Consider the following 9,612-nt stretch of genomic DNA (forward strand, 5'->3'; position numbering starts at 1 on the left):
TTTAGCCAATTAGAAGCCTTGGTAACCATGTTGAATTAATTGCTGTGGAGACCAGAAACAATGGTATTGTTAATGCAGGATAACCAGCGAATACCATTTATACCAAAATGAACACTGATGGGTCACTGGTATAGTGTTTTCTGACAGTATTTTTTCCCCATTTTATTTTGAGTAGCCGGTAAATGACCTTCACTTTATTTTATGACCTAGCAATTGCTGGACTCCCTCCGTTCATCTGTATATAACATAACAACTGTGAATCATCAGGAATTTTAGATTTCTGGATTCCGAGATAATCTCAGAAAATGAATGATTGGACGGAAAGGCAGATGGTCAACACAATGATTACTATAGAGCAACAGCATCTGATGCTAGGCCTGATTATACACTACAAATATTTCTATTTTGCAATAACATTTATAATCAAACTGGAATTCTCTTGAGGACATCACTTGGCCATAGCAGATTCACACGGCATGATCTCCCAACTCTCCTTGTACTCCCAAAAAAGACTCCACCAATTTGCTGCAATATCATCTATGCCAAACGATATGTAATTTATTCCCAAATGAAAACCATTCCAACCATGAATGCAATGAATGCATTATGGTCTATGGGAAGTGGATATGTCACCTTGAACCACAGGAGTGGACAATTCTACAAGCCAAACATCCAGAACAAGGCTATTAACAACTTTCAATATAAAGTAAAAGTAGCAGAATCTTTTTAAATCTGCCTTTGGGTTAGTACTTCAGATGTGAAATTGTTCATCACTGATATCACCATAATCTAGGCTCAATATTACAGAAAATTTAATTTCAAACTAATGAAATTTGTAACATTTTTTCTATGTCACAAGAGTACACAAAGGTCCATCACAACTACTGATATAAGAAACACATTCAAGATATTTATATTTCAACATATATCTTTACATGAAAGTTGTTCTAGTGGTGATGTCAACAAGTCTCCCGTAAAAGATATTATCACAGTTACTTCACAACTCAGTTGAAGTATTGCAAGACCAGTCAGTGCAGTAATACTGAATCACGAATCATATCTGCCGTTAAAGAACAAGTGCGTCCGCGCCAGCCCCATCTCCTCCATACTGTACTGTGCCCTGGTCATAGTCCTGATCCTGGAACATAAAACATATCTCAGTTACATTGCACATTGATAATGCCAAGCTCAAACATTCAAACTCATGGTAAGTAAGTTCTTCAGGATTGAAATTTCAGAAATCTGAATTTGCAATGGTAATACCATGGTCTGAATGTCTAAAGCTTAATTATATTAATGAGTCATGATTAAGAAAATGTAAACTAACTAGAAAACGTCTGTAGGACATGAATGCCCCTGTCACCATTTGAAATTAGTTTCAGTATTTGATGTTCTATAAATAGTAACAACCACTTTGATCATGGGACGGGACGGACATGGGTAACACTATATCTCCCCCCCCCCCCCCCATTTTACGGCAGGGGCATACAAATTCAAAATCCAGTTTTTGCGAAAAGACAGGGGACATATGAAGTTAACAGGTTATTAGTGAATTCTTTTACAAAAACATTACAAAGTTTCACAAAACCATGCCAGGGGACATAAACCTTACTTCCTTACAAGCTATATATATCACACATAGTGTATTCTTTCTAAGCACATTGAAATGTATCTAGAAATTTTACAAATACTTTTTGTGCTTTCTGTCTAAATCGGTTGTCGGTCATTTTGAATCTCAACAGTTTTAGTTTAGAAGTTCTGTATATATATATGCTAGATGAATGTTGTGTTAAATTGTCATTTCTTTTATCAGATTGTGCTAAACTGGGCCTGAGTCATTATTACTTTTGTACACCAGGTTGTTTGACCTACATTTAAAACCAACTTTAGGGATTATATCAATTGTTTATGTCAACTTTTAAAAACAGTTCAAAGTTATGATCTGGAGAAACTTAAACAGAAAACTCAGCAATTTTAGGCAAAGGTTACAGTGACCTAATAACAGACCATACATGTGCATATCAAATTGTATCAAAGTTACGATCTTTATACATTTGAGGATTACTGGACAGACTAGACAAAATATTTTCAGAGCAAGAATTTTTAAGATAGATATAGAACTGAAAATATCTCGCTTGATGATCTCTAAGTAAATACACTTGCAAGCTTTATCATGTACCTGGTTGAGTTTCTTGAATTCCACTACTTGTGCAAAGATGTACTCCAGGATATGTTTGGCATCACGTGTATCTGCTGGTAATCGTGTGGTCACTCCCAATATGTCTCCACACTCCCGTACATAGTACTCCAGGTCATCGTCTGTACCTGTGGGATATAAAGAGCATGACATTTGGCTTTCAGGTTCAAACGAGTAATTTGGAGATTTTAACACATTTAAACTCTGTGACTTGGATGTGGATCAAAATTCATGATTTGTACAAATTTGACAGCCCTTCATTCCATTTAGACGCAGGCCTCTAAGCCTTGTGTTTCATATCTATCAGATGTTACTTGAATATCTTAACACATCTGACCCCTGTTACTTGAATAAGGGTCAAGATATTTTTTTCAAACACACTTGTGACCCTTCAACTCATCAAGCTACATGGCAAATATGACTCCAGGAGCTGTGGTTCTTGAGAAGTTGCTTGAACCTATTATAACACATTTTACTTATTAATAACCTTGATTATTAGTATAGGTAAAATATCATGACTCTAGGTCTCATAGTTCTCCAGAAAGGTTTTTCAAAGTTTTCAACTTATTTACCCTAGTGATCTTAAAATTGGGTCAAGGTCATTAATTTGGGTAAATCTAATAGCCCTTCAGCACAGCAAGCTATATGCCAATTATTACTACAGACTTTCTGCTGTTGACAAAGAAAGAACGATAAATGACAAATGTAGCACCTTTTCAAGATCTCTAACCTTCTAATAAAATAATGTTTCACACAAGTCACAGAAAGTGTCAAAACATATAGTGTTTTGTCTTACATTTGTTGGTTTGCTGAGCCAGTCTGACTTTTTCTGATGAAAACTGTTCATCCAAATCGAACAGATCTAAGCAGGGAGGTGGGCATTCTCGGAAAGTAGGAGGAAACACCTGAAAATCAAGAGATAAAAGATATGAAATCATTTTTTTATAAAAAAAAAAATAAAAAAAAAGAAGTTCAACATACAAATAGAAAAAATTATAACAAAATTGTAACATGTTGCCATTATCCCACACTGTTAAAACTATGGACTCAATTCACAGAGATATGAAGGAAATTATGATCATAACCTGGCATTACCATATCTACTGCCCACACTAAGGTTAGGAATAAAAAGAACCAGCAGAAAATTTCGACTGAAGTGAATTTGTTATACTTACAGCTGGGTTAAGTGGCGGCAATGGAGTCTCAAATGAAGGTGTGATTAACGTCAAAGGCTCATGCTTTGTATGTAATTCTGTAAAAGCTCTGCAAAGAAAAGATGATATCGTAATAATTTCTTAATAGCAGACAGTTCTGTTCCTTAACGCTGAATATACTTTGATATTAATCAATCTTATACATACATTTATTGGTATGCTTTGAACATTTAATGACATCAAAAGCTTGTTTACTACTAAGTAACGTAGAAAGTTCAATGTCAGGAGGATTTAGAAATTAATACATTTAATATGTTGGTTATTTACCATTATTAGTATTAAGAATCTTCATTAAGAGCAGCATAAGTAAAGAATACAAAGCTTCCTTGTGGGGTTAAGAAACATACTTACTTTATGGCCTTTGGAACAAGACTTGTGTCCAGTTTAAAAAGTGAGTTATCAAATAATGATGTGATGTCTCTAGGGACGTCGTCGCTCTCCTGTAAGCATGTCTTCAAGTCTCCTGCTAATCTTGCTACATCTGGTAACATGTTGTAGTCAGATATCTGGCAAGGAAAAAATGTCCATGACAATTAAAATTTCTTTTATGAAATGTAACAGTATTTCTTCATTAGCACATTTAATCCCCGATACAACAAATGGAAGAGATAAACAGATGATCCACATTTAGAGTTATATCAAAGATGCAAAACAACGATACTAGCTGAAAGCCATCATTTTAGGATTTTTAACTAAATATGAGAGGATCAAGAAACATGTATCACTTAACTGCTAAATGAGAAGACAAGATTTTTCTGACAAATTAAGAATATGGTATTTGTCTTGAATTTCTTTTTGCACCTAATAATTACGTAATATCTTTCGGTCAGGGTAATACTAATGGAAAACATTTGAACCATTTCTGTTTCAAATTAACAAAGTGGAACTTACAAACTATTTGAAAAAGTCTCTGCCAATCAGATACTTTCTACTTAAAATAATTCCTTATGACTTTGGATCCACAACCTTCAAACACAAACTCACTGGAGGTATTTGTTTACTGAAAACTGTTTTATCATATCAAAATGAAAGAGAAAGTGGTAGAGAAATGAGGCAAAAGTGGGACAGCTCAGAATAACCCCAACACAAGATTATCCAAACAGAATGCTTACCTCTGGATCTTCTGCATCAATTGGGTTCAGTCGAATGTCATCTGTTGTCAGGAACCGAATCAGTACATCCTGGATAATCACAAAACAAAATGTTTATGTCCTAAAAGCATCTTTAATATTTATCCCCATTTCCCCTATTGGGCTCAGCCCTATGCCCCAGAATGTGACACCTTTCAGTTTTACAATGCAGAATTAACTTTCAAATTAGGTTCTAATCCCATAATCCATACTTCAGATTTTAAACACTCCCTCAACATCATTTCCTTTCTACTGGGCCCTGCCTTTAAATTGGCTCGGAACTTCCTTCAACATATACAACACAAAAGTCTAAACTCATCTAGGAAATGTTGATGACAGAATGCATTTTATGCCATATCTAAGCTCAGTTACATGCCTTACAGTCTCTAACATTTAAAACCAGGGTGATGTGGACTCTAACAAGACACCAATGACTTGAAATTGATCGTTTAAGCTGAAAGTGTAGTATTTTTGTGATCTTTGTCTCACTTAACAATGCCTGGGCATTTTTAAGCAAGTCAAGCAAAGATCAAAGGAATTTTATATACAGTATCCATGGAAAGATCATGAATTAGTGTGTGTTTCCAGTCTTGAAATACAACATACCAGGATTTTTGTGTTCTCTTCTTTATCTAAGTAACCATCACTGAAAATATGTGTTGATCCTACTACTGCAAGCTTTCCATTTCCCTAGAAGTAAAATAAAAAACAATTAAAACATTTTCTTATAAAAAAGTTAAAACTTTTTATAGTTATATACAATAAAACTTTCAAGAAAAAAATATCATAATAAAAAGAGTTTGGCAATATATTTAAAAGAAAAGATCTATGAACATAAACAGTAAATATCTTATTTCATCACGAGAACTTACCTTTGAATGGTAGAGGCTACACACAGGTCTGTTGAGGGGAAAGGACACACTGCCTGTCGAGAGGACAGCCACGGACGGCTTCATCACATTTAATGTGGCTCCATAGGGGTACAGAAATGACAGTGCCCTGTAACACAAAATGATATTGTAATAAATTGGGATATTTTCCTGTGATACTTTATTTCTTATTTAAGTGAAGCTCTTATCCACTTTTTAAATGGATCATTCTGAAATGGTACACATAAACCTTTCAGCTTCAGATCAGAATGATCCTTGGTGATTTTCTTGACCTATGAAGGCAACATGTTTTATATTGCCCTTTCCATTTGATACTTTGATATATCATCAAATTCCTTTATAATGCCTAAATGTCACAGTACAAACAGTGGCAGTGAAATAAGGTTTGAACTATTATAGTTACTTACTGTGCATTATTTTCTTCATCTTCTGTCGCTGAAAATGTTTTTCCTGCAGCATGACTGACAGCTCTAGACATAAGAAAAAGCACGAAATATAGCCATCTCTTGATATAATTTACACTATCTAATTGTATTAACTATCACATCTGTCACAATACACTTCACACTTTCAGTGAGTGGTGCCTTTACACTTCAAAACTTTAAAATGAACCAATGTTAAGATATTTGTATGTGGAAAGAATTTTTAGACTCCGCCTGCTATTCAATTCATTTGATTGGCTATAACAGATTGTGGAAATGATTATTTATCTAGTAATATTTCCTAGATTTATAAACCTTTATCAACATACCTGTTAAGTACACCATTGGCTATAACAGATTGTGGAGATGATTATTTATCTAGTTATATTTCCTAGATTTATAAACCTTTATCAACAAACCTGTTAAGTGCACCATTGGCTATAACAGATTGTGGAAATGATTATTTATCTAGTAATATTTCCTTGATTTATAAACCTTTATCAACATACCTGTTAAGTACACCATTGGCTATTAAGGCTTCTTTCGGGTGGAAATATTTGTAATATGATGTTCTTACAACAGAATCTGAAAAATATGTCAAAAATACTTTGTGACTCTGCATCACTTTAGACCCCCAATTCTTCCTCCCCCAATTACTGCCATCTGGCCTGAAATCCCCTCAGTGTTTATCTAACCCTTTAGTCCAAATGGACAGGTTTCCAGCTCCAGAGGACAGATTTTTATTTTGACATATAAATAATATTATAATGTAGTACTGTCTAACTCTCTATTTGTAAAGATGTTGAAAAGACATACATGTATACCACAGCTCACTAAATCCATAGCTTAAAAAGGTGTCTGCATTGCAATTAAATCCTTTTTCTCACATTTTTGCTAACGTTTTCTTAATTTCTTACCAAATGTGCCAGTACTATATTATTGATGCCTACTGCAAGTTTCTATAAACACTATCAAAAGAAATGACATTCAAAGGGCTATAATCTCCCACCTTGCATATAAACCTGAGATTTTATAAGAAAAAGTGACCTCCAGACGAGGTAGCACAGCATTTCTGATGGTCACCAAGTCAAACTCACCTGTATTTATCATAACTCCAAACTCTTCTAGAAGGAAGTTGATGTTTGTGTCAAACCTGGATTCCCCTCCTTCTCCCAACATGACAAGAAGACTGCCACCATTCTGCATGTATTTCTTCATCACATCAAACTGAAAAAACAATAAATCCAGAAAATGTTTGTAAAATACACCGATGTCCCTAATCCCACTTTGATAGAATGGAGTCTTAGCAATGAAACGAAGCTATACATTAAGTCTAACCAAAGTCAATAAAGCAGAATATGTCGGTGACAGTGACCTACATTTGATATATAAAACACCTCTAGATGTATCCACAAATTAAGTTTTAATGATCACTGTAGAACTAATAGTACATGTACTTATATAATACTGTGCCATTACTGTTTTTACTTTTCTAATTTTAGTATCACTTTTCTAATGAGTTAAGAAACCACAAGCTTTGTACCTCTCCTCCAGTGAACTTTTCTCGACTGCCACATAACACAAACATGCTTGCACCAGCAAGTCTGTCCAGCGTCACTTCTTCTTTGTTGCTGAAATAATTCCAAATCAACATTTAAGACCTTCTGACAAATTCATGCTTATACAACAATAAATTACAGGTAATTCAAAATAGCCTGGTAAACATCTTTGCTAATTGTCACAAGTTTCGACATCAATTACAGATTTCATCTTCTTTCTTCTTAATGTGCTACATAAATTTATATGAACTCTTCATGTAGAGTACTGCAGGACAGCACATAATGTGTACCCTATTGGACAATTTTCCAAATATTTTGTTGGGGAAAGATTTGTTATTCATCAATCAGCAGCAGCACGAAGCATTGACTTACTGGAAGATACACATATATACATTGTAAGTTGTTGTATACAAATTGAGTAAGTAAAATACTATTTATATATCCAACTTCATTATTATTAAAGGCTTCAAAATATAAATGACCATAAAAATGTTATTACTGATCTTGATATCTGCAAGTGTTCTTTTTTTAAGCTTATGCACGTACACTGGTACAATATACAGGTCAGGATTCTGAAGTGCACGACAATAAAAGAGTAAAAAACAATTCCCCCTTTCAGGAAGGGACACGAAAACTTCTATAAAATTTTGTTTCAGACACAAGGCTTAATTATGGAACAGATTTGATTAAACCTGTATCTTTAGTTTTCTTACACATACCTTACAATCTTCCATGTTGACCTAAGTCGTCTGTTGAGAGTCTTTAACCCATTGCTGGGTGTGAACACTTCACTTTTACAGGCATTGAATACAATTGTGTTTCTTTGTGCTTTATCATCCATGTTGTTCTGGAAAAGTGGAAAATAAAAATAAAACATTATATATTAAAAAATGTTTATATTCATTATCATACCAATTTTTTTCAACATATACCACTATCACAATTTCTGTGGAAAAAAAATCTTAAAAGTTTAACAACTTTGATAAGTCAAAGAGGAGATCAACATCCTAATTGCCTTTTGGTCCTGTTAAATGCATAAAACTAATTATCATAAAATGAGCTTATATATAAATGTGAGTTCAGATCATATGTCATAATGAAACAGTTACTGTCAATTTATGACATTTTAAACAATATTTATTCAGACATTATTAATCAATCTTGGTTATGAATCAAAAGGAGAAAAAGAATGGGTTGACATTTAAAGAATTCCTGAACAATTCAAATGATTTCTCCCAAAATAAACTAGCTTTACAATAATTTACAATCACCCATACCAGAGACGTATATATTACAGAATATATACGTCTCAGCCCATACGTTACAATAGCTAGTCTGGACAAAGTATATGCTTAACTATATACTCAGAGTTTTGTTTTCTTAGCCATGTAATGATGATTTCAATATGCAAATGATGTTCTTTAATCGCTGAAATGTCATTCAACCTGGACACGTACGGTATCATTATCATTTCAAGTTACCAGTTTTCAACGGCATTTCTGTTTCTCTAAGGCATATAGTATCTCCTTTTTAAAGGACACCAAAGCAGTTAAGGAACTTCAAATAAGATGGATTATAAAAAAATCGTGAAATAAAGAAACATTGGGATATGTTTTGAAGTCGATGAACGAATGACAGCACCAGCAGTACACATGACAACACGATTAAATAGAGACACTGAAATAATTACCATGACAACACACGTTAAAGTAATGTTCACACACGAAGATTGAAAAGTTGTGAAGCTCTGTAACAAAAGGAAACATCTAATTCTCAAAATAAGGTATTAATTCAGAATTTATCCAGCTAGACACTCAGTTTACCTCAGCACTCGGCGCCATATCAAAACTATGTACGCAAAGCACTATGGGAATTCTCATGTTCCGGTTAATGTTATCGGAAATCTGATTGGTTGACAGTGGTGATACTAATTACAGCGCATTTTTACATTTGACCGCTCGCATCCAGACACTTCACACAAAAAGCGTTATTTTTTTTTGCTTACAATACTTAAATCAGAGACATACATTATATACATCTCTGCTTAAATAAAATAATATACATCTCTGCTTAAATAAACAGACTTATTAATCAAAATATAATTTTAAATTCATAATTATTTGTTATATAGATAATTAGGTTATAATAACAAATATAGCGAATTTACAAAACTTTACTGAGATAATCTTAAATTTTTCTA

General features: G+C 33.6%; 1 protein-coding gene across 2 annotated transcripts; it reads right to left on the minus strand.

Annotated features, from left to right (window-relative positions):
- Window positions 1-221: 221 nt before the first annotated feature.
- On the minus strand, window positions 222-9,262 carry LOC110455795 (intraflagellar transport protein 52 homolog). Of its 2 annotated transcripts, none has more exons than XM_021506169.1 (14): window positions 9,236-9,262; window positions 8,132-8,259; window positions 7,397-7,484; window positions 6,951-7,080; window positions 6,363-6,438; window positions 5,839-5,901; window positions 5,414-5,540; window positions 5,148-5,231; window positions 4,524-4,592; window positions 3,763-3,917; window positions 3,373-3,460; window positions 2,994-3,102; window positions 2,180-2,325; window positions 222-1,138 (listed from the first exon to the last, which is right to left on the minus strand). In XM_021506169.1, the coding sequence occupies exons 1-14, from the start codon at window positions 9,251-9,253 to the stop codon at window positions 1,067-1,069; spliced, it is 1,353 nt and encodes a 450-aa protein (XP_021361844.1). In that variant the 5' UTR covers window positions 9,254-9,262; the 3' UTR covers window positions 222-1,066. The 2 variants fall into 2 exon arrangements, with proteins under 2 accessions (XP_021361844.1, XP_021361845.1); XM_021506170.1 differs by having other exon boundaries at window positions 9,103-9,258.
- Window positions 9,263-9,612: the final 350 nt, after the last annotated feature.

The sequence above is a fragment of the Mizuhopecten yessoensis genome, unplaced genomic scaffold (assembly GCF_002113885.1).
Source record: "Mizuhopecten yessoensis strain PY_sf001 unplaced genomic scaffold, ASM211388v2 scaffold8381, whole genome shotgun sequence".
Taxonomy (NCBI): Eukaryota; Metazoa; Mollusca; class Bivalvia; order Pectinida; family Pectinidae; genus Mizuhopecten; species Mizuhopecten yessoensis.

Coding starts and splice junctions, on each gene's coding strand:
- LOC110455795 (XM_021506169.1), bottom strand. Junction 7,485..8,131: donor TCAACATGGAAGATTGTAAG/GTATGTGTAAGA, acceptor GAATTATTTCAG/CAACAAAGAAGAAGTGACGC. Junction 2,326..2,993: donor GGCTCAGCAAACCAACAAAT/GTAAGACAAAAC, acceptor TATATCCCACAG/GTACAGACGATGACCTGGAG.